The following is a 23,548-nucleotide window of genomic DNA, read 5'->3' on the forward strand; positions in this document are numbered from 1 at the left end:
GACACGGGAACGGGAGGAGCCACCCTGCGAGAGCCTAAGGGAGAGAAGGGCCCTCGCCTGTTGCTGATGCCGTGCTGCCCTGGCCCTGGCCCTGGCCCTGGCCCTTGGCGCTGCCACGCTCTCCTTCTGCTCTTTTCTGCTGCCCCGAACAGAGTCACACGGTCCATTTGAGAGACCTTTAGGACGGGCTAATTTGGATTGGACCATCTGGGGAGTGTGGAGTGGATCACCCTACCCGCCCTCATCGGCACACTGCTGATGTGATTTGTTGGTATGGTGACGATCGTAAACTAAATGCTAACTTATAGCCATCGATTCGGCCACTTATTGGGGGGTAGTGCGGGACAGTGTGCCTCAAAGGGATCGTCCAGAAATTACGTCCGTTTTTATTCTCAGATTCACTCAAAAAATTGTGGAAGCTAGGCGCCTGCGAGACGCGGGGTAGGCTCCCCGCAGTACCCGCATGCACTGTAGGCGTGATGTTGCCTACCTATCAGGCGCTATGATAGCTTGCAGAGGTTGAACTTTGGTAGATTCCTTCCTCGTCTCCCGGCAAATGACGGATGTACTTTCTGGGTGGCCCCCAAGACCAGCGTATGTGTGGTCTATTATCCCAATCCAAATGAGACCGTTTTCCGTTAGGTGTGGAGGAGGAGGCACGGACTTAGAGGTGGAGGTGACGGGTTGAGGGGGGGGGGCATTCATACAAGAAGGAATAGAAAACTAAAGTTTTCCGACGTTCGATATTCCTCGATATCGATATCCTCAATTAATCTTTGACCTAACTGGAAACACTCGACCATCATTTTCTGACGCGTAAAACCCATAGGGGTTGTAAAGATTTCAAATTTATAAAATTACGCTAGCAGGCAAAGATCATGGACGCTGCACTCAGCGCCATTCGAGTGGGACAGTGCGGCAGTATGGTGCATACTAAAGGCCGTCCTCGGGCACTTGGTGGCCGCGCCCCTCAAACTGTGTCGTTGTTGAAGGGGCACTAACTGTCGTCGGCTGCAATATGGGGCTCGGTCGCCGTAAAGCAGGGTAATAGACGGGGTGCCGGGGGAGTGGGTAGGGGCGGTAGGGTGTTGCCCAGCACCGAAGTGATTGTGGTGCAGGGGACGTGTAGTTAGCATTACGACTTCACTTGCTTTATTGTTCTGTTTTGTGAAAGAGAAGGGCGTGAGCCTCGGTGGAGGGGAGAGCCGTCGACGCGGTGAATAGAGAGTGGAGGAGCGCCCCGCCTTCCTCGACCTCGAGGGGTGGCGGCGGGGGCGGATGGCGGATGTTTCGCGCGCGCCTACAAGAAGAGCCCCTTTTCGGGAACGGCGGCAGGCCCGGACTGCGGCGGCGGTGTGGACAGCAGGCGCAACGCCAGCGCCCTGAATAGTGAGCTGTCTGGTCTCTCCAGAACCAGCACGTTGTCGGGGCCACCCGCGCCGCTGAAGTCCACGAACGTGGCCCCTCTCGCCACACCGTCCGCCGTGGCCACCTGATCGCAGACAGAAGGTGGTTGGGCACGGCGAGGGTGGGGAGAAAAACAAAATGCGTTCGGTAAATGAAAAGGCTCTATCGCCGGGTCAGCCTTCCCCATCCTCACCAGCAGCCTGCCGGGGTTCCTCTCCCGGACAACGCACGGGCACAGCAGCGCGGCCGCCAGCAGCCCGTTGGCGTTCACCCACGGGTCCTTGTCGCCCGCCGCCTCCAGCACGACCCTCTCGGCGCGGTTCAAGAGCCGGACCTGCGCGCTGTCCACGGCGCCCAGCACCCCGACGCGCCACGCCCGAGACACCCGCAGGTCAGACGCAGTCTCGGAGGGCATCACGTTGATCGCCTTCCTGGTCGAGTTGTAGACGATGAACGCGGCCTCCGGGTCGAAGTTGACGTTAATTTCTTTGCCCGGTTGACCCTGGTTTCCTCCACCTACAGTTCGCGGATAGAGTAGCGAGGCCATGTTATGAATTCCAACATTACACACACACACACGTTTTACACATCTTTACCGTGCGCGGCTGCGCCGTTGAAGTACACGGCCCTCATATTGTCCAGGAAGGAGGGGTCCAGCCTCAGCGCCAGGGCCACGTTGGTGAGGGGCGCCAGGGCCAGGAGAGTGAAGCGGCCTGGCAAAGGGGCGTAAAACAGGGTTGTAAAATGCAAAAATGCACGCACACACACGCACTTTTAAACCGAGAAACGGGGGGCGGGAGCTGCCACGCGTGGAGCGTGACGCGCCGCGTCTAACCTGGGTTCTCCCGCACCATGCGCGTGAGGGCCAGGACGGCGTGCACGTCCCCCGGCTCATCGGCGGCCACCTGGTCCGGGAGGAAGTCGCCGAAGCCGTCGCGGCCGTACATCGTGGCCGTGGGGTTCTCATGAAGCAGCGACACGTGTGCCCCGAGGAAGACCGGAATCTGGGAGGAGAGAGGGGCGGGGGCGTCTGTGGATCACTCCCATCAGCGACGACATATACGGCGACCAGCCAGAGGTATTTACAAGGTGCCGCCCTTCCTTACGTCCAAGCGCCCGGCCGCCTCGAGGGTGGCCATCACGTTCCTGCGCACCAGACGCACTGGCGCGTTGCCACCCACGCACGAGATGGCGACCACCCTGGTGGGCGTCAGCGAAGGGCTGTGCAAGGCGATCAAAGTCAAGTCGGGGTCAAGTTCAAACTTCAGCCAAAAGTTTTCCTCGTTGAGCTCCTGAGCACACGATTTTTGTTTTACTTGCTCTTGTAGGGGAGCACACCCGCAAGCACTCACTCGCTCAGCTGCTCTGCTGCCAGGAGCTCCAGGATGGCCATGGCGTCGTCTGCCCCCGCGTCCACGTCCAGCAGCAGCTCGACGACCCCCTCCGACGACGGCGGCCCGGCCCAGGGGCACAGTCGCGCCTCGGCCGGCAACAGCCACACGAAGCACCCCAACAGAAGCAGCATGCTGCCGGTCACATGCGGCATAGAGCGTTGAGCTCACCGTCACGGCGCAGCAGGAGGCTGAGGACACGCGAGTTATCGACGCTCACGTCGGACTTGTGTTTATATATCCCAACCGCCGCGGGGCGGCGACCATAGCTGGAAGCGTGCCCGGGCCCAATCGCGGGACTCCGCGTGCGCGTGACAACAGAACATCATCGGAAAGCATCGCCGTGTGCTCCTTCTGTTGCAATTCTCGGAAATACGCAGAGGATAGGCAGGCGACCCCATCAGCATCGGAGACCTTTCTTTTCCTCTTTGCCGACTTGTTTCAAGAAAGATTATAAACCCCGAGTATTTGCGCGCTCTCGAAAAGTTTGGCTCCAGCAAAAGTGCGTTGAGGGTGCAAAATTACACGAGGATTAAAATGCTGGCTGCCACCCACAGACCGGCGGCAGCCTGACCCCATGAGGTCGGCTCATTCTTTCGGATCGGGGGCGGGCGTGCCCCAGGGTTGCACAATATATAGAAATGTTTCACATGCCGAATTATTTACCGAACAATACTCACGACCCACATGGTGCTTGCCTTAGCTCTGACGAGGACGGCCCGAGACTGGCGGGCTTCTCGCTGAGGGGGCATATGTACGGCTCGGCTATCACTACCCGTTTATAAATGATGGGCCCAAGAAACAGTCCGGCCAGCCGCTATAGCGGATGCTCTATTTTAAGCGTGTCCAGGGCGATAGGCGCCTCGCGGCAACTCCGCGGATTTGCACATGCACGGGTGCCGGAGCATGTCACCGGATGTTACTCGTTGCAGCCAGCTCTGCACCTAGGGATAACACTGAGCCGTTCACACCCAGCCGTCTCGCAGGCCGCCCTATCTGTGTTCGCCCCTCGCATCACATACATTCAGAGGTATCGCAACTGGCGGCTACTTGACACCCGAGTTCCTGCGTGCCGGCGTCGCCTGCGTCGTGCGTCACCTGCGTTGGGCGTTAGGCTGCCCTGGATCCGCCCCTGCTACTGTCGGAGGCTGGTGGCCATGCTGGTGCCCCGCCTCTCCTCCCCACCCTGAGGGTACACCCCCCTCCCCCACTCTGCTCCACCTACCCCCTCGCCTGCCGGGCGCGCCGGGGAGTCCCCTTGCCCTTGCTCGTCGCCGGGCCCGCTGCACGCTGCAGCGCTCCGCGTCGTTAGTCTGAGTGCGGCGCTGGAAGAGTGAGGTCGTCCTCTGCTGAGCCCCTTCGTCTGTGTGTGATCCTATTCCCCGGCCGCTAGTCGCAGTGTACCGCCTGTGCCTCACTGGAAAGCCTGCTTATTTTGTGGAGACGACGGCATTTTATTGTAAGAAGGTAGGTGCAAGGTGCAGTGATGGGAGTAAGAGTGTTCGGGAAGTTGAGGTTCTGCTGGGAGTCGGGCGTCACTGAAGGGTTTCAGGACATCGAGTCTGTACGAGGTCTCCAGCTTTATCTTGCTAAAGTTTGAACCACAACTAGCCGTAACGGTCCGAATTGAATCTTTGCATTGACTCATAGAGACAATCTGATTGACCCTATTTCGGAAGGGTATTCCCCAGGCGTGCAACGCAACACTTACCCGATCTAGAGGGGTATTCCCCAAGGTTGTGGAAACGGCTTTTCTCGGACACACCTTTCATGTATTCACATTCGCTGACATGAATCGTTCTAAACTGATAAAATAAATGGCTAAATTTTAGGTATATTAAAAACCGTGGTTGCAGAAAGTTTTTGAGGAGCTCTCTAGCTGCCGTCCATGGTAAAGATCTAGAAATAAAGTTTTGTAAATGGAAGTCAGGGTAAAATGATTTGGTTTTGAGAACAGTTCAAAGTGAGTTTGGAATTGTGTATAATGAAAATGTGTGCTGGCTTTGATCTACCCAGTTTGAAATGAATTTTTTGTTGATGTCGAAACGGTGTCGATCTGATATCGTAAGTCAAAATTGTGGACAGGTTTGAGTCGTCAACGACTTAAACCTGTGCCTCATTTTGACTTATGACATTGTAACAACATCGTTTCGACATCTTTAAAAAAACGCATTTTGCACTGATAGTCTGACCTGCTCAACAATGATTTATATCTTCCCATGCCCATGACTTAAGTTGTCTGTTTTTCTTGACCATGACTTCTCATTCAATTGATAATCGTTTCAGTTTTTTTTTGTCTGGTAGTCAGGGAACAGTCAAGCAATACAAAAATATATGAACCTTTGTAAATTAGTCAGCAGTGGGTGCCTTCTTTTGTTGTTTGATAGTTTTATTTACATTCTTTTGTTATCTTCCTTACAGTGCCTAAAATGAGTGACTGCAGCGGAGATATGGATTTAGGCAATGATGTGGGGGATGTCGCTGATGACATGGATGTCGCGGATGACATGGATACTGACACTGGAGCATCTACTGCAACTGAGGCAAGCTCAAAATCTTGCATGGTTTCTCTTGATAGTTTGCTTGGTGCAATCTGCTTTTCCTTCCAATTTACCAGTTTGTGTTGGGGTGTGTATTTCCCATAACTTATGGCCCCTTTTTTGCATTGCAGGCGGCCAGCTGTGCAAATTGTAATGTCAGCTATGATGGCGTGGACAAAGTACCAATTACAGGGGGGGCTTGTGGCCACATTCAATGCAACAGCTGCTGGCAGGAAAATGACTGCTTCAAGTGTAACTCGGTCAGTATAAAAACTTTTGCTCTTGACTCTGGTTCTAGCTTTGTAGTCTTAATCAAAAGCTAATTTCATACTTTTTGTTTTCATTCTGTGAAATTTTAATTTTTTTGTGCTATGTGTGTCTGTGTACCAGTTAAGAAAACATAAAATAATAATTTGGTAATATTTCGATTACAGAAGAGTACTGATGAAAATCGTGAAGTCCACATTCAAACACCACGGGACTTCCGTTCGCCTGAACCCCCTCAGTCTAGTGCAGGAAATGGATCAAGCACAAGCAATGATGAGTAAGTAGAGGTTGTTTCTATGAGAACATTTTAAATTAACGAATAATGGTCAGCGGTTGAGAGTGAACACAGTTAACATTTTTTTCTGGAAAAGCCTCTAGCCAGTAATTTACTTCTCTTGCTTCACAGGAACAAGGAAGCTGTTCACGCACCGCAGATTGAACAGCAGGCTCAAGTAACTGCACCTTCCGTCGGCTTAGCTTCTAGCTCAACTGTAGGGGCTGTATCGAGTCCCTCTTTGTAAGTAAAATTGAAGGATTAGTCAGATTTTTGAACATTATTAAAGTTGTAACTATATCTGAGGTCAATTATGAGCTCCTATGAAAGATTAATGTTTGCTCTAATAATTTAACTTTCTGTGTTTCAATGAGAACATTTAAAATTTAACAATAATAATGGTCATAGGTTGAGAGTGCCAACAGTTGACATTAATATTGTTTCAGGAAAATTAGCCTTAATCAGTGCTTTACTTTTTCTTGTTTATCAGGAACGCACCGGTTTTCGCACAACCAGCAAATGCACCTGCACGAATAACTGTACCCAGATTAGCTTCTCGCGCTACTGAAGGGGTTGCAGCAACTCCCTCTTTGTAAGTATAATTTAAGAATAAATCAAATTTTTGAATGCATGTAAAATTGTAACTTAGATTGTGGCGAAGTTCCATAAGTTATGTCTTCTTGTTGTTGTTGCAGGGCAACCATTACTGTAAAGTGCATTAATGGTACAACAGTTACTCTGAAAGTAAACCTAAGCTGCACAACAGTGCAGGAAACGAAGAGACTGGTTCACCAGCAAAGTGGTATCGCTCAGGAGAGACAGCACCTACTTTTCAGGGGTAAAACTATGGAGGATATTTCAAGGACTCTGAAAAGCTACAATGTCACTGATGGTACGCATATTAGCATTTCATCCATGTTTATCCTAGTCATTACTGAGCACACTCTTGTACTCTCTGTTCTGTTGTTTCAGGCTCGACACTGCAAATGGGAGCCAGATGTTATGGTGGCTAATGTTAAACTCAACTGGTTGGAGTATTATCCCTTAAATTTTTTTTTTTTTTAAATTGTTCATGATACTTTTTCTCACAGCACATTGTTCCGTGGCTGATAATTTTCTGTTAACTTGTATTAAACTGCAGTTGATGTCTTTAAGCAAATACCTATTGTGTATTATATGCAATTCTATGAAGAAGTTCCCTGTACTAGTGGTTTCATCGCAGTCTTAACTCTAGGAACCTACAAATTTTGTTTAGTTAGATTGTAATTAGAATGTACCTTCACATTATTTCTTCAATACTTTGAGTTACTTAAACTTGTGTTCAGTGTTCAACATTTCCTTTTTGCCATGTTCTTGAATTAATAAAGATACCTACTCTTTTTCAAACATGTTGTTCTTTCCTTCCCACCTTCAGGCTTGGGACCAATAATTGTATTTTGTTTGGAAAACTAATAAGTTCCCATCTAACCAGCTGTGTACGAGCTGCATTATTTTCCACGTTGTGACACCTATTTCATATATATCTACAACAGCAGAAACCAACACAAAATTAAACAGATTTCATTCCAATTTATTAAAATGGCTGTTGCATTGCAATGTTGAAATGTAATGACACCCTTTCATAGCACCACACTTACAAAGTACAATTCTCTGTTCAAAAACATTAAAAATTAAAATAAACAAATAAGAGAATGTTTAGAACAATTCATATAAGAGTCTACATTAAGCAGTAGTTCCAGACACCAGATTAAGAATAAAATATAGCCATGTAATTAAACTGTATGCCAAATATAGATTTCAAAAAATTAAAATAAAGACGTACGACATTGCAACAAAAACAAGAGTTCTAGATAGAAAATGGATAAGACCTAAAAAAAAATTGATACACAAGCTACAACATGTTTCACCTGGTATGCAGGCTCAGACTGTAACATACACATAATTGTGATGTTCAAATAAAATTTCAACGACAAAACCTCTATAAAATACTGAAGTTTTAACTATGCTATCACAATTGGTTGAATACTTTTTTCAAATCAGAACAATTTTATGAGGAAATACAGCATTGTAAATATTGAACAAACTGTACATGCTATAGTTAACAATTACAGATAGACCAAGCCCTTAAGTCATTGAACATCAACATTAAAGATACTGTACTAGAAATTACATTCTTTAATTTTTAAAAAAAGATTTATTAACCAATTGGCTCAGTTTCTCTGTAAAGCCATTCTAGAGCTTCCAGATGGCCCATCTTTTTGAGCAGAGGTCCCACTAATTCGCGTACTTTCATGTGATAATTGTTTAGGTATGATATCTGCAAAAACATACAAAATTAGCCACAACATGGACAAGTACCAGAGAAAGACTTCAATCCCCCAAAAATTTGCCTTCAAAAGACTTACTTCTTTTTCAGTCAAAAGTCCGGGAACCAACATTTTAGTCTGAATGGGAACCATAGTCACGGTTTCAAAAGTCAAAAACTTGCGGATAGGAAGGTTATACTTGGTCTCAACAGGAACAACTCGTTCAATATTTTCTAGTCGGATCCCAAACTTTCCATCTTCATAATACCCTGGCTCTGAAATTACAATAGAAGGGACATTTTACAGGATGTCATAAATGTAGGCTTATTTTTCTTCAATAAATATTCAGGGAATACAAAATGAAATATCTCACCATTTGAAAGAAACATTCCCTCACTCAGGCCTGGATCATCTGGGTAAGTCCTCCAAGATACTCCCATGGGACCCTCATGGACATTAAGATATGAGCCAATGCCATGTCCAGTGCCATGAAGGTAGTCAAGGCCTACATCCCACAAATATTTTCTAGCTAGTGTGTCTAAATAATGTCCCTGTAATAAAAATCAAATAAAATCAGAGAATAACGTAAAAATAACCAAGTACAGTTAGGATGACAAAATAGATAATTAAATAATTACATGTTTAGATATCAATTAAAATTTTGTGAAAATTTGTTTAATATACCCCTACCTTTATTTTTTGAGGAAATACAGCAGAGGAAAGACTTGCTTGTCCCTTGAACACTCTGGTAAAGCACTCCTTTTCATATTCAGTTGGTGTGCCAAAATGAACAGTTCTTGTCACGTCAGTAGTACCATCCCTACATGCATAAATAGACACGACTTTTAAAAAATCATTCAGAGCCCTGCACTACTAAGAAAGGAAAAATGAAACAAAAGAAAACTATACCGAAACTGAGCTCCAGAATCACAAAGATACAGCTCATTAGCAGTGATAAGTCTATCATGATCTTCAGAGGGTGTGTAATGAATGATAGCGCCATTAGGACCTGCAGATGATATTGTAGTGAAGCTCAATCCAACAAATTCATCCATTTGTCTGAGATAACAAAGAAATGTGTTACGAAAAATCGATTGGAACAGGAACAGGATATATAGATAAGGGGTGCAATTAGATAGGAAATGAAAAGCAATGCAAATAATACACGTACTTCCTGAACTCTTCAAGCTTTGTAGCACCCGAAACTTCTGTCACAACACCTTTGGATACTTCCTTTTCTAGCCATGCTAAATAGCAACAAACTGCAGCCCCATCTCTAATGTGACAGTTGATTAATCCTTTACACAAGGAAAAAAAAGAAAATGAATTTAAAAACAAATCAAGAAATAGTAGATTTATCATTACAAGCAAAGGAAAGTTCTCACCATTGACCTCAGTTGGATTTTTCATGGCTTTCATGACAGCAATCGGAGATATATCCGTGAGGCGTTTCCTCTCAGGTATCAAAGCCATTAACCCGTATGATGATAAATAGGACAACCAGACCTTACCTTCATGAAGAACAATCTAAAAAAGGCAAAAAGAAAGTAACATGTTCAGAAAATACGAGATTACAAAGTTAATCAAAATTGGGTTGCAGACAAGTTTCAAAACTGGATAACAAACCTCTTCTGTTAGGAAAGAATAGACTTTTTCGTAAGGATGGAAAGTAACAGGAAGACCTTCCTGATTAAAATGATCGTGGACAGCACTAGTCAGTTTTGACTTATCCGCAAATAAGTGCACATCATTAGGTGTTACAATCACGTATGAAAAAAATACTGGATTGTAATCTATGTCTGAACCTCTCAAATTGAGCAGCCCTGGTACAATGATAACAACGTGAGATACAGTTGCAAGTTTTTCTTTGATGGCTGGCATTAAATGTTGTCAAAAAAATGAGACACAAGCATAGGCAAAAACTTACATGCTATTTCATCAAGTGCTGTTACTACAAGCAAGCTTGCTCCTTTTTCTGACATGTCTAAACGAACTTCTTGCACTTTTTGACTGCATGCTTTGCCTAAAGGGAAGAAAACAAACACAAAAAAAAGACAAATCGTTGTAAAAATGGTTGTAAAGATGAAATTACAGATCAAAAAGATTGTACATCAATGTTTACCTGAATATTTAAGTGGGTGCGGTTGAACAATATTGCATGGAGGAGCAGGTCTGTCCTCCCAGATCACATCTATAAGATTAACTTGTATAGGTACTAACAGCATTCCTGACGCTTCAAGTTGTGTTTGCATAGGATGCCAGCTATCGTATGACATGAGTTGAGGATCAACACCAACACGAGAACCAATGGGCAGAACCTTGCTCAGCCAAACACTTTCTGTTGGTGTTCCAGGGTCATCTAAAATAAAAACAGAAATTCTGAACTCATGATAATCCTTGAAAAAAGGGCATTTTCACAAGGATGAACCCAAATAAATAATCAAGTACAAGAAACTTAAAAACTTCTTGAATCACTAACTCAGCTTCATTAAGGTCCAATTTTTATCCATTTCTTGTGTGGCCTGAAGGTAATAACGACCATCTGTCCATAAACAGGCATCCTTTTCTGTCACAACAGCTGTTCCACTAGACCCAGTGAAACCAGTGATGAAAGCTCTTCTCCGATCACACTCTGCGATGTATTCACTCTGAAAACAACATTAGTATTTGAAACTGTTGAACAAACAATGCATCATTACTCTGTGAAAATTGTTTACTTACCTGATGCCGGTCTTCAGAGGGCACAATGTAAGCATGAATAGGTTCCTGTACATACTTCGTATTTTTCATCAAGGCTCTTAGCTTCTCTAGAAGTTGGGAAGTTGACTTTAAATTAACCATCTTGGTAGGTGATTTGCCTTCTTAACTGCAGGAAGAGGAAAAAATAAAATAAATGAGGGCAGATATAAACCTTGTTAAAAGACAAGAAAGAAGTTTAGCATATGGCACAAGACACAAGACATTCATACTAAACCAAAAGAATTTTCCTTTTGCCCAAGAAACTTGCATGGTCCTTTCTATCTTATCTTATCTCACCGAAGGATGGTTCAAAAATCAATGCTGGTATTACATGGATTAAGATATCATAGATATGGCCAGAAAGAAATCTGTTGGTAACACAGACCAAAAACCAAGGACTTCCATGAATTTCAAATGTGCAACAAAGAGGCATAGCAAAAAAAAAATGTTGAGAAGCAATCCATCGATATACTAAAAAATGGCAATACCCAGGAAAAACCTAAGTGCAAGGATCACGAATTGGCAAACTCAGTAAAGAGCATAGGGAGCATAGCCCAGACACGCTCCTTTCAACTGATGTAAATTATCACAGCTCTTTCAAACCTTAAGTCGTTAGAGTGACGACGATAGCGATATAAACATTAGAGACTTTTAAGGTTAGTTGCCAAAGATGACCAGAGCTTAGCATGTTCAAACTGAAAGAATAGCCGTATAGAAAAATAAGCTTTAATACGAACTGGATTATGGGTGTATCATCAATCTCGGTTCACTTGACAACTTTAACATCAAGTTTACCAAAACTCTGTAGCGGCTGATCGCTGACGGTGGTTGACGGGCAAACTGGCCGCGAAGCGAATGAATGATGGATGAATGTTTTCATTCTTTTCTTCTTCTTTTCATTGTTTGCTGTGTTAACCAGCCGGCCGGTCCGGTATTTGCGGGAAGCATGAAATTTGTTGTGACGAATTCTCAAAATATTGTGTTTCTCAGTGATAAAGTAATATTGAACGGTTTGATTGCAAATTTTGTTTGAATATTCCAAAGCTAAACTTACAATGAAACCTAAATTTTCCAGTACAGCAAATGAAAATGTGAAAGAAGGCTGAAGGCTAGTGCAAAATGTGTTGTGTTGTCTATCTAGACGGCGAATTAAAGATGCTTTTGTGAATAAATTATTGCATAATTGATCTTTTATTTTTCACCATATCTATATGTGTACATGTAATTATTTATTTAATATATTATGAAATATCACAAAATTCCATTATTTCTATTTCATAGTAAGAAAGTATTAGCTGGTTGTGATTTCACGCATTTGGCGCACTGCAGCGACAAGCTTTGGCTGACAACCAGAGCTTTGGGCTTGATAGTCATCGGCAGGAATGCGTAAGAGAGTGGATAGTTGAGACAGCTGATCTGATATGCAGAGACCCAAGTCCTCTAAGACATTGCCAAGGTAATCTGTGAAACAGTGGAGAAATTAATTTTTTACCATTCTTTGTTATAAGTAATCACATAGAAGTTGAAAATATTTACCAATGTCAGTTGCAAGTTGTTTGCAAGCACTCGCACTGAGCTGAGAGATGCCCAAAATACGATCACAATACGTTAAACAAGTTGTACGTGCAACGCCAGCTAGCAGTAAGTCTGCACTTCCTCCAACTATATCAGACACAGCCACACTTAGCGCTAAGGTGAGGGCTGGGTTGTCTCTCAAGAGGAAAGGCTCAAGGTGTTGGGGCAAAGTCATGAGGTATTGACCAACCTATTCAAGGAAGAAAACAAGCATGTCCAAATTGATTAAAGTTGATTAAAGCAATGGGTTTAGACTCATCAAAAACCACATGAGAGCAAGTCAAAGTCAACTGACCTGGGTGATATATTCTTGAGGTGCAAAGCTGTAGTCTGGTAAATCTAGAGTTAGGGCTGGAGATTTACTAACAGATGCACACCAAGCTGGTGCACTTTGGACTAGATTTAACTGCACTATTATAGGAGCAAGAATCACAGCAAATGTTGTGCGATGCACATCTCCACATAATTTTTCAATAGCAGATAATATTGATTTTAGAACAATATCTTCCCCGCCTGTTGAAAGTTTTAGGTATTACACATTTTAAAAATGCAGGTGGAACAGATATGTATAGCTATATCAGACACAAGCTCAAAAGGAAAAGAGGACATACCATCTTGAAATGATTTGCACAGGAGATCAAATTCTTTTTGACCAACTTCATCCAGAAGCAAGAATTTAAAATTTGAGAAGGAACTATATTTACCGTTTGGTGATACTTTAGAAATATTTAAAATACTTTGCAGGAGTTCTTTATCAAGATGGCGGATTTCACTCAATAGCTGGCCTACATTCAATGAATGAAAAAAAATTACAAGATAGTGAAAACAGAAATGTGAAGAAGCGTAACACATTTGTTGAAGTTCAACTCACCCACGCTCTGAAGAAGAGTGAGACACATTTGAAACATATTCCAGTCCTCAGCATTCCCTTTCTGCTTGTCTAGCCTCTTAAGGGCAGTTTGGAATTGATCCAGGTATGTGGTGAAGTAAGACTAAATTTTTTAAAAAATGCTCATAATTATACACAAACATGATGTTTGAGACAGAGCTGTAATTTAACACATTTGGATGTCTTTATTTTTTTTATTTCACAACATTCATACCTTTATTGCTTTGAGAAGACCAATGTATGCACACCCATGGCTCAACCTGAGACAGCGCTTTTGTGCATCTATCACAAATCCAACAGCACTTGTGACTGATAATCCTATAGCTTGCACAGTCTCTGCAAGATCTTCTTGAGTTGTGAGGTTTGGAGATATTTGCTTCTTAAGATTCTCAGACTCAAGTTTTGAATACTGTTTGATATATGGAATCCAAGGACGGTACACAGATTGTGCAAGAGCGAGTAATTTATCATCAGACACAGTACATTTCCCTGAAATTATAAAGGTTCTAAATTAAAAGTGTCAATGAATGGCAAAACTCTCTGTTACACGGTAATTTTGCAATTGTTTTCACCTTGGCATGATGCTTCAATGGCGGCTTGAAGATTGGAGAGGAAGTGCTGAGTACATTGACTTTGTTCCAATAGTAAAGACAAAGGGTCTGTTTCTTCCTTCATTGCAGAATCAAAATATGTATTTAGACTGGGTTCTAATGAAGAAAGTGTATCCGCAAACAATTCAACTAATATTACAGCAGGTGAAACAGTTGTAAAAACTTGGCTACACCACTTGACCTAAACCAAATAAGAGGGTTAAAAAAACTAATGAACATTCAGTTAAACAACTCACACTTTTGATCAGAATCTGATAAAGCTTCCCTACCTGATCATTCCAAGCAGTGATGAACATTTCATAGCATGACTTCAGGAGATGAATAGCTCCTTCATCTTGTTCGACTTCAATAAGTCCTCGCCATTGCTGAAGAAGAATGCCTTTCTGACATTTATGGTAATATTTAAGCAACTGAGACAATCGATCCATGTCTACAAAAATACGAACATGTAGCCTGGATTGCTCTGGAAGGAATATGTAAGTTTTGTTTTAGATAGTTAGATAAAATTATATGAAAAGTTTACACAGCAAAATAGCATCATCATCATTACTAGTACCTATGGACCCAGAAGTAAATGCTTGAACTAGTCGGGGGCTTGCAATAGCTTCTAGTCGGTTCTTTAATCCTTCCAGCTGTAATCGACGCTCTTCGTAGTCAGGAACACTAGTCAAAGCTCCCAGTGATTGTTGCATTTTAGTCAACCTTGATGACATGTTTTCAATATCCCCTGATTCAAATACCTGAAAAGGAAAAGACTCATTTTAAAATATACGGGAAAAAATAATAATCAATATATATTTCTACTCACCTCTTCTAGGTCAGCAGCCAGCAAAGACCAATTGTCAGCCTCATGCAAAGCTTGCTTGGCTTTTTGAAGTCTCATTTTCAGCTGATCAATGTGCTCCAAAGTTGCTAGTGACTCTCCAGTGTCACTTTGCACCTTGGACATCTCTTCTCTGACAGTTTTCATTTTTTCGCGCAGCAACAAGGTCTCTTGCTGAAGAACATCTGTGTCTCGCATGACTCTTGGTAAGCTTTGTAAGACCTGTCAAACAAACTAAAGGTTCAAAAAATTTGCCATGCAGGTTATGTAAAAGAATATGACGTTCTGGTGATGTTAATGTGACTCCCAGTGGTGACCATTGTTTCCCGTTTCCCAAACTAAAATAATTATACCTGTTGACTTGTTTCCTCGAGAGCACTGTTGACTTGTTGAACATAGAGTTGTAACTTCATGACCAACGATGATACAAATGCCTGGAAAATGTCATGTTAAAAGAATAGAGTTTAATGCCCACCATTTCTTGAAAATGCTCTGGCCTTCGGTCATAGGTACATACATCTCTGTTGTCTTTCACTTCTGGTGTGCGAAATGTTGCATTTATCCAGTCTTTGGCATCAAAATTGTCATCAGAAAATGCTGACATATCCTGCAAGTGTGTTGGAAAAACAATAATTATGTGGAAAAGGCACTGTTTTTCAAGGTCAACCATTAATCTAACTATGATAAGGTGGTTGGTTGAAACTTTATTGCAGGTCTCTGGCAAGGTTCAACCAGGTTTTACATTACAAATTAACCTAACTATAACTCATGATAAAAGATCCTTACCATTATGAGAGTTTTAAAACTAAAACACAATGAGACAGGAACAGAGATTAAACGAAGAGAAATGAAAACAGCCAAAATAATGCAATATCAAAATAAATTTTGACAAGCAAATTAAAGATTAGTGGGACCTGTCACTTGCTGAAGCCACGACCACAACAACAAACAAAACTGGTATATAGATTTCTCATTCCTGATGAAACTTCCATATGCGAAATTTATGGGTCTATCCAGTCGTCCTAAGAATACGGGTGTTCGGTATACCGCTCTGCCGTTAGTGCGAATAGTCATATTCTCCCGGTGTGAATAAAGCACAACAACAAGCAGAACTTTGTTTTGTGGAAAGTTTCCAAATACAAGGTTTCAGAAATCATAATCCATTTTATTTTCTTGCATTGTACAAGAGAGGTCATTGCATTACATAAGATCACAGAAAAAACAATATAAACAATGTGTTAGATGCACAGATTAATACCTTTAAGTACAATTCTAAAATTTAAGAAAATATCTTTTTGATTAAGGAGGCGAAAACATTTGTAGAATTTACACATTGAGACCGTTATAAAAATATGTGTCAGGTAATTCACATAAGACATAAGATAGACTGGTCTAAATATGATAAAATGTCATAACTCATATCTTGAATGAAGCTTTCAGCTTCGTAGTCCCAGTATAGTATAAATGAGAGGTAGAAGTTCAGAGTTCATGGCCAAGAATGCATGCAAAGCATATGCGTACAGAGATGTAACAGTTAAAATACTATTTAACTTCAAAGGAAGGCGTTCAATGAAACTTTTCGTTATCTTTTATCCTAACAAGCCATTCTCAGCGCGTTTTTCTGCTTCCTAACTAGTTTAGAGATTTTTAAATCCTGGCTAAGGATAACACGTAGAACTAAAGTTCTGTAGTTCTAAGTAAGAACAAATAAGGTATAATCTCATAGAGAACTGGGCACATGAGAACCTGCATGAAAAGATAGAGCGAAGTGCAAAATAACTTTACTTTGTACGTCAGCTGCTGTGACAGTGTACCTAAACTACATTTTCAAGTGTTGCACAAAGAAGTGAAGCCAAGCCCACATTTTCTTTTGCCCAGTTCAAAGCAAAATAAATATGATCGTCATAAAATTGTACCTCATTTGCTCTTAGTGCTATCCTGCTTTCTGCTTGTTGTTGTGCTTATTCAGCTTATTCACACCAATAGAATACGATTATTCACACTACCAACGGCATATCGGTATACCGCACACCCCGTATTCTTGGCGACTGGATATCCCCCATGTCTACTTGTGGGAAAATAAAGGTAAAGGATTTAAAAAAATCATGTCCCGGCATGGAAATTTTTCTCACAATGTTCCTAGCAAGCTTGTTTCAAGTTTATTTGCACAGAAAGGGTCAGGGAGGTATTGTGATATGACTCTAAAATTTGGAGACGTCGAGAGAAAAGCTCATGCTTGTGTTGTTGCATCGTTTAGCCCCTTTGTTGACAAATGGATGTCATCAGGTGAGGTTATAGCACCCATATCTGTGCCTCTGGACTTGGAGAGATTTTCCTGTCTCGACTGTGCCTCAAAAGTGATTGACTTTATGTATATCGGAAAAATTCAAATCGACAATCAGCATCTGGAACATATTCAAACTGCAAGTGAGGCTTTGCAGGTGTCAGAGCTTATTAAAATTTGTAGGAAACACACTGATAAGAATTGCTCCCGTAAGAAGGCTGAGGTGGACAAATCTGTTCCCCTTCAGCTCTTGTCAACTTTAAAAAGTGATAAAACAGAAGAGAAGAATTGCAAGTCATCAAGTAGTCAAGAAATATCATCTCTAGCTTGTCAGGACTCTGCAAGAGAGTCAGTCAGTTCTAATGCTTCCGTCAATGGGAGAACAAGTGCCAATGATGACGATATTGATGAAAACGAGTGGAGTGGAGTTAAATGCCCCAAGTGCAACTTAATATTCATGAACCTTGCCAAATATCAACAGCACTGTAGCACACATCTGGGGAAGACTCTGACAACTTGTTATGTGTGTAATTATGCCAGCATTAGAGTGTCAGATGTTATCAAACACTTACAGGAAGAGGATCATGGCGAAAAAGTATGTTCTATCTGTCTGCTTGAAATGAGCTCTTGTCAGACTTTGAAGGAACACTTGCAAGTTCATGATCAGACTCAGCCGTTCTTCTGTCTGACATGCAATACTCGATTCCAAACCAGAACTGCTCTTCACTCCCATATAGTCAGGCATACAAGTGAAACACCATTTGTGTGCAAAGAATGTGGAAGAGGATTTAAATGGAAACATGGTCTTCAAAACCATATGGTAACACATTCCAAACTGAAAACATTTTTGTGTGATGAATGTGGTTACAGTACAGCTCATTTAAGGTCTTTCATTGATCATAAAACCATTCATTCTGGGGAAAAGTTCAAGTGCCCCAAACCAGATTGCCAATTTATTTCTGTGAGAAAGGAAAGCCTTAAGCATCATTTAATGACACACACTAAAGAAAAACCGTATCAGTGTGAAGTATGTGGGCAAGCATTTTCACAAGCCAAAAATCTTCGTCGGCATGCTGCTTCCCACGACCCCATGACTGATCCTGAGAAGTGCCCTCTCTGCCCTTATCAAACGTTTCGCAGTGACAAATTTAAAGTTCATTTTAGGCAGTATCACAAAGATGAAGAAACCATTAGCACTAAACGAAAACAGAAGAGAAAATCCTGTAGCAATGGTAGCAAAAATACTAAAGAAATTTATTCCTCAAGTAATCTTGTTGATCCAACAGCTCAAGGTGCTGGAGAGACTTCTTGTAGAATAAGTTCTTGTGATGAAAGCAATGATCATGCTGTAGTTAATTATAAAAAAACACCCAAAAGTACAAAATGCCAAAAATCTAGTCAAAGCACATTAGGTGTAATTCACTCTAAACTGAAAACAAGATTCCAACCAATTAATAATATGGAAAAACCGTCCTCATCTGGAGGAGAAAGTGAAGTTTTACCTGAACACCTTAGTGTTTCTGTTGCTAGTACGCCATTTTCAAACAGTAGTGATCAAAATCTACTGAAACTTAACAGTATTTCTTCCTCCGGTGCTGAGACAATATCAGAAAAAAACACAATTTTACTTCAAACAATTGGTTTTAAATCTCCATCAGTAATAGACTCTAGTGATACTTTAATATTTATGTTGAACGGACAGACAATTAAAGATAATATACAGAGTAATCCTGAACCGACAGTAGCTGAAGAAGAAATTATGATCTTCGAAGCTGAAGAAGTTCCATCTTCTTCTGGTGAACTTAATATGCTTCATAATGGACCGTTTATGGTAATGGATACGGATTGTTTGGAATCACAAACTTTATCTAGACGAAGTGACACTACTTTGATTGGTACTCATCATTATGCAGACGAAAACCCTCCACAATTCTCAAATGTTATTATACTAGATCAATCAGGCATGGAGTCTCTGAATTTAAATGTGTATTCTGATGGAAACAAAAAATAAAATTTCTGATCTATTTTCATGCCTTTTTCATTATATAGTTCAACAGTTTTTAAACATAACTGGGTAATTTCAGATGAAAATACCGCAGTTATTTCGGGTATTAATTACTCCACGAAAACAAATGTCAAACTAGATTTGTCTTGAGAAAGGATTTAAGGATTTAGTCGATTTAGTGGAGTTTTGATGCGCCCAATTTTGAACTGACGTAGGAAGTGGAAAACAGGTGTGAGAGCACCAAAGTACAAAATTTTAGTTAAATACAAGCTTTGCAACCGTCAAAAATATTCAACGCGAGCGATAAAACCTCACAATTTTGTTTAATTTCGTGCAAATCACATGACTTGCACTGTTATTCTCACTCTTTTCTAGAAAAAAGTACTAAATTTGTTTTAGTATGGTTGGTAATTGTAAAGATGTGCTCTTCGCACTCACACAAGGCCGTGTTGTTTCGAAAGCAACAACGAACAGACAGTTTCTTATTTGTCACGAAGTTTTATATACCCTAACTACGTCTATTCACTTTATTTGTTTTTGTGAGAGTTGAATTCCTGGTGAGGAAGCAGTCAAAATCCGTGCATTTCAGTAAAATGTCGAAAAGAAAAATTGCTTTAGATTCTGATTCGAATGAGAGTGATAGCAGCGACTCCGATGTTGATAGAGTGAGTATCGACCACATTACCTGCACTAGCTTAACTTTCTGTGATTCTGTGAACTAAGACGTAATAGTTTTCTTCCTCTTCGTTTTGAAAAGTTGGTCGATTTCGTTGATTTCTCTGCTACAATTGTTTGATCTTATAGTGTACTTTCAGTGTAAGTTAAATTCTTTGTTGTGTCAAATCCCAACCGCTTGTGTTGTAGTTCCCTATTATTATCAAATTGTACCTTTTTATTGGGATTTTTAATAGCTAGGTGTTTTTATTTTAATTCAAAACAAGTCGTGCTGAAGTCCTTTTCCATATGAGTATTTTATCTTGGTAAATTAAATGATTATTTTGAGGTTAGGTTTTCTGTGTGAATAATTATCTAAATTTGGACCAACCTTGACCATTTACTGATACAGAAGTGTATTCCTCCCAGTTTGGCTACTTAGTAACCTTTTAAACACCTCTTTGCAGGAACTTTTGACTAGCTTGAAGAAGAAAGTGAAGAGCGATGATTCCCCCAATGAAAGTTCAGCACCCAAAAAAGGCAAAGTATTTACCGATTCTGACACATCATCTGGTTCGGACGGAGAGTGGGATGCGAAAGGAACAAGTAAAAAAAAGAAAGCTAAACCAGCAAAAAGGACAGGAAAACGTACCATGACAAGATCATCATCATCATCCTCATCTGATTCTGAAAGTGAAGATGATCGAAATACAAAAAGTAAAACATCCGAACCTGAAGAAGGTTTGTTGAGACAAGAATTCAAGATTTTCTCTTTTATTCAATTGAAATAATATTTTCTTGTTTGCTTGCTATGTTTTTCTATATTTGCTTTTGCTCTTTAATCTGTGAAAACTGTCCTCTGCAGGAGAAGTCTCTGACAGTGGATCAGACTCAGATGATTCTGTCTCCAGTCAAGAGGAATTCAATGATGGGTATGATGAGAATTTAATGGGTGATGAAGAAGATCAAGCCAGACTGGCTCAAATGACTGAAAAAGAGAGGGAGCAGGAAATTTATAAACGTATTGAACAGCGTGAAGTCATGAAAACTAGGTATGGTATTTCTCTATTAAATAGATGATTTTCTTGGTTTTGTAATTGTATTGTTAAGTTTTGTTGTGTTTATTTTATTATCAAATTTAGATTTGAGATTGAAAAAAAGTTGAGACTGGCAAGAAAACAGGAAATGAAAAAGAAAAAAGATCATGACAAGAAAAAGGAGCTGAAAATGGATCCTAAAGAAAGGAGCAAAGAGAGAAAGAAAACTGTTGAAGAAAATCGTGGACGGACAGAAAACAAAAAAGCTGCAGCCATGGACATGTTGAAAAAACGCCGTGAAGAGAAATTGAAAAGAGGTGAAAATTCTAGTTGGTCACCTTGTTTTTAAGTTGTTGTGACATGTAAGTAAGCTCTGAATTATTATTTGCATCTGTTCATTTTCAGAGGAGAGTGAGCGGCAAAAAAGAGTTGATGATGAAAAGAAGAAAGAGGAAGAAAAAGGGAGAGGTAGTGATGATGACAGGGAAGATAGAGATGGTGATGATTCTGATGGTAAATCTGCTGGTGGAGGTAGTTCTCGCACCAAGTTAAAGGCATCTGATATATACAGTGATGACAGTGGATCTGAAAGTGATAAGAGTGATAAGGGAAGCAGAAGGGGAAGACGGTCAAGTAGTAGTGGCAGTAGCAGTAGTGGCTCAGGTTCTGATTCAGACAAAAGGTGAATTTGAAAATTATCCATTTGTCAGTGATTATTACAAGGTGTAAACCCACCATTTCTTTTTGTCTAATTTTTAATCTGTGCACCTTAGGTCGGTCTCAAGCTCTAAATCCAAAACAAAGAAAGTACAGTTTATAACAAAGAAAGAAGATATAACCAAAATTAGGCTCTCTCGGCACAAAATGGAAAGGTACTTTGAGGCACTATGCTATCCATATATCCTTAAATCTCAGAATTTTACACAATCTTGCTTAATCTGACGTATTTTTCTTTCCAGATTTGTTCACTTGCCCTTCTTCAATCGAGTTGTAGAAGGATGTTTCGTGAGAATAGGTATAGGAAATCACAATAACATGCCAGTTTATAGAGTAAGTACTTTTGAGCTAGGAAACCATTTTGTACACTGTTGTGTCTTTTATCTTTAAATTCTATTTTATAGCTTTTATTAACACATTTCTGCAATGTAGGTGGCTGAAATTAGTGGTGTTTGTGAAACTGGAAAAATTTATCAACTAGGTACAACTCGTACTAATAAAGGACTCAAACTCAGGTACACTTTCACCTCGCTACTAATCATATATTCTTGATAATCGTCAATCGGCCACTTAATCAAATATTTTGTTTCAGACATGGAGCTCAAGAAAGAGTGTTTAGGCTTGAATTTGTTTCTAATCAAGACTTTACTGACAGTGAATTTAGCAAGTGGAAAGAAACTTGTGCGTTACAAGCGATTTCTTTGCCAACAATGGATGACATTGAAAAGAAACTGAAAGATATTCGGGAGGCCATGATATATGAGTTCAAAGAAGAAGATATTGAGAAAGTGAGAATTAACATGATCAGTAGATCATCTGCAAACCATCAAGAATTGCAACTAATGTCTTTCTCTTTTGATCCTTTCAACAGATTGTGCAGGAGAAAAGCAGGTTTCAGAACAATACTTATAATTACGCCATGAAGAAAACTCAGCTAATGAAGGAAAGGGATATAGCACAAGCTAGGTTATTAACATAGATTTAGTCCTTGAACCTAAATGGAAATTGTTTTGCATTGAATTCTCTTTAAACATGGCATTTATTTTTCAGGGGAGATGAAGAGGAGGCTGCCACTATTGCTCAGAAACTTCTGGAGCTGGAAGAAAGGGCTAATGAACTTGATAAATTGCGGACATCTACTATTTCAAGTATATCTTACATCAATGACCGTAACCGCAAGAAAAATGTTGAAGAAGCCGAAAAGGCTATTTTGGTAAGCTAAAATCTTAGATCAAGAAATTTATCAAAATTGTTGAGTGTTTGGAAGAGATTTTAATACAGTTTTTCACTATTTGTGCTTAGGCTGAACTTAAAGCTACTAAAGGAATGAAAGTCATGGATCCCTTCACAAGGCGGCATACGAAACCTCGCATGACATTCAAGGCCAAAGATGAACCAGATGTCATAGAACCACAGCTAGCTGACATTCCTGTAGGTGTTCGTAACCTAGGTTGTCTGATTTCTTTTGATTATCATAACATGTGCCTGATGTCTTATATTATTTGGATAGGCTATCAAGGAAAAGTTGTCTGATGAGAATGACAAGGAGAAGGACAAAGATAAAAATTCTAAAGGAAAGACTGCTGCTCTTATGTCGAAGACTGAGGATCTATTTTTAGCTCATGATTTTGATATTCGAATAGACTTAGATATGCCTATTACTAGTAAGTGAACCCAACTACATATTATTTTTAATGAGATGGTTGACCTTTACCTAATTGTCTTGTTTCTTTTTCCTTTAGCCAATCCAGTAAGTGTTACACCCAAACCTGTGAGTACTGTCAAAGATACAGGGCCAAGAAGATCATTGAATTTGGAAGACTATAAGAAGAAGAGAGGTCTTATTTAATGGAATATATTCCTGCTTGTTGACAGAAGTTGGCTTTCAGTCCTGTAACTATTTGCCATAATCCTTAATTTGACTGTGTAAGACTCCTTCTTTGCTATCTTCTTTTTTCCAACAAGGAGTGTGCTTTCTTTTTATACCTTAAAAGAAGTGAAGGAGGAGCACTGACTACCAGCAGAATTG

At 40.9% G+C, this 23,548-nt stretch overlaps 6 protein-coding genes across 12 annotated transcripts; 3 read left to right on the forward strand and 3 right to left on the reverse strand.

Annotated features, from left to right (window-relative positions):
• Window positions 1-1,150: 1,150 nt before the first annotated feature.
• LOC113216661 (uncharacterized) lies at window positions 1,151-3,757 on the reverse strand. Its single transcript, XM_026436439.2, has 7 exons — window positions 3,479-3,757; window positions 2,760-2,989; window positions 2,514-2,628; window positions 2,243-2,411; window positions 2,004-2,120; window positions 1,601-1,923; window positions 1,151-1,492 (listed from the first exon to the last, which is right to left on the reverse strand). The coding sequence occupies exons 2-7, from the start codon at window positions 2,951-2,953 to the stop codon at window positions 1,301-1,303; spliced, it is 1,110 nt and encodes a 369-aa protein (XP_026292224.1). The 5' UTR covers window positions 2,954-2,989; window positions 3,479-3,757; the 3' UTR covers window positions 1,151-1,300.
• A 328-nt stretch (window positions 3,758-4,085) lies between these two features.
• On the forward strand, window positions 4,086-7,265 carry LOC113216640 (uncharacterized). 2 transcript variants are annotated; one of them, XM_026436404.2, is made up of 8 exons: window positions 4,086-4,257; window positions 5,220-5,341; window positions 5,470-5,598; window positions 5,773-5,882; window positions 6,012-6,122; window positions 6,370-6,471; window positions 6,575-6,771; window positions 6,852-7,265. In XM_026436404.2, exons 2-8 carry the CDS (start codon window positions 5,228-5,230, stop codon window positions 6,890-6,892), a joined length of 804 nt encoding a protein of 267 aa, XP_026292189.1. In that variant the 5' UTR covers window positions 4,086-4,257; window positions 5,220-5,227; the 3' UTR covers window positions 6,893-7,265. The 2 variants fall into 2 exon arrangements, with proteins under 2 accessions (XP_026292189.1, XP_026292188.1); XM_026436403.2 differs by having other exon boundaries at window positions 4,087-4,265.
• Window positions 7,266-7,428: 163 nt separating this feature from the next.
• Window positions 7,429-11,828, reverse strand: LOC113216671 (xaa-Pro aminopeptidase 1). Of its 4 annotated transcripts, none has more exons than XM_026436457.2 (13): window positions 11,662-11,828; window positions 10,907-11,051; window positions 10,665-10,833; window positions 10,308-10,544; window positions 10,113-10,208; window positions 9,812-10,008; window positions 9,571-9,712; window positions 9,357-9,483; window positions 9,095-9,244; window positions 8,876-9,005; window positions 8,559-8,736; window positions 8,285-8,460; window positions 7,429-8,196 (listed from the first exon to the last, which is right to left on the reverse strand). In XM_026436457.2, the coding sequence occupies exons 2-13, from the start codon at window positions 11,024-11,026 to the stop codon at window positions 8,077-8,079; spliced, it is 1,842 nt and encodes a 613-aa protein (XP_026292242.1). In that variant the 5' UTR covers window positions 11,027-11,051; window positions 11,662-11,828; the 3' UTR covers window positions 7,429-8,076. The 4 variants fall into 4 exon arrangements, with proteins under 4 accessions (XP_026292242.1, XP_026292244.1, XP_026292243.1 ...); XM_026436459.2 differs by having other exon boundaries at window positions 11,720-11,802; XM_026436458.2 differs by lacking the exon at window positions 11,662-11,828 and adding an exon at window positions 11,155-11,295.
• A 264-nt stretch (window positions 11,829-12,092) lies between these two features.
• On the reverse strand, window positions 12,093-16,772 carry LOC113216606 (conserved oligomeric Golgi complex subunit 7). 2 transcript variants are annotated; one of them, XM_052265627.1, is made up of 13 exons: window positions 16,739-16,772; window positions 15,340-15,429; window positions 15,176-15,256; window positions 14,808-15,044; window positions 14,556-14,739; window positions 14,269-14,462; window positions 13,961-14,180; window positions 13,603-13,877; window positions 13,371-13,491; window positions 13,111-13,284; window positions 12,795-13,012; window positions 12,461-12,689; window positions 12,093-12,385 (listed from the first exon to the last, which is right to left on the reverse strand). In XM_052265627.1, exons 2-13 carry the CDS (start codon window positions 15,424-15,426, stop codon window positions 12,216-12,218), a joined length of 2,190 nt encoding a protein of 729 aa, XP_052121587.1. In that variant the 5' UTR covers window positions 15,427-15,429; window positions 16,739-16,772; the 3' UTR covers window positions 12,093-12,215. The 2 variants fall into 2 exon arrangements, with proteins under 2 accessions (XP_052121587.1, XP_026292133.1); XM_026436348.2 differs by having other exon boundaries at window positions 15,609-16,740.
• Window positions 16,773-16,830: 58 nt separating this feature from the next.
• LOC113216608 (RNA polymerase-associated protein Rtf1) lies at window positions 16,831-23,548 on the forward strand. Of its 2 annotated transcripts, none has more exons than XM_026436351.2 (14): window positions 16,831-16,907; window positions 20,233-20,506; window positions 20,631-20,817; window positions 20,908-21,119; window positions 21,208-21,484; window positions 21,576-21,674; window positions 21,762-21,852; window positions 21,952-22,034; window positions 22,112-22,307; window positions 22,391-22,485; window positions 22,570-22,732; window positions 22,822-22,950; window positions 23,030-23,183; window positions 23,262-23,548. In XM_026436351.2, exons 1-14 carry the CDS (start codon window positions 16,884-16,886, stop codon window positions 23,366-23,368), a joined length of 2,091 nt encoding a protein of 696 aa, XP_026292136.1. In that variant the 5' UTR covers window positions 16,831-16,883; the 3' UTR covers window positions 23,369-23,548. The 2 variants fall into 2 exon arrangements, with proteins under 2 accessions (XP_026292136.1, XP_026292135.1); XM_026436350.2 differs by lacking the exon at window positions 16,831-16,907 and adding an exon at window positions 19,263-19,776.
• LOC113216607 (zinc finger protein 91-like) lies at window positions 16,914-19,132 on the forward strand. The gene has a single exon (XM_026436349.2). It carries the CDS (start codon window positions 16,928-16,930, stop codon window positions 19,115-19,117), a length of 2,190 nt encoding a protein of 729 aa, XP_026292134.1. The 5' UTR covers window positions 16,914-16,927; the 3' UTR covers window positions 19,118-19,132.

The sequence above is a fragment of the Frankliniella occidentalis genome, unplaced genomic scaffold, assembly GCF_000697945.3.
Source record: "Frankliniella occidentalis isolate FOCC.00 unplaced genomic scaffold, Focc_3.1 Scaffold2, whole genome shotgun sequence".
Lineage (NCBI taxonomy): Eukaryota > Metazoa > Arthropoda > Insecta > Thysanoptera > Thripidae > Frankliniella > Frankliniella occidentalis.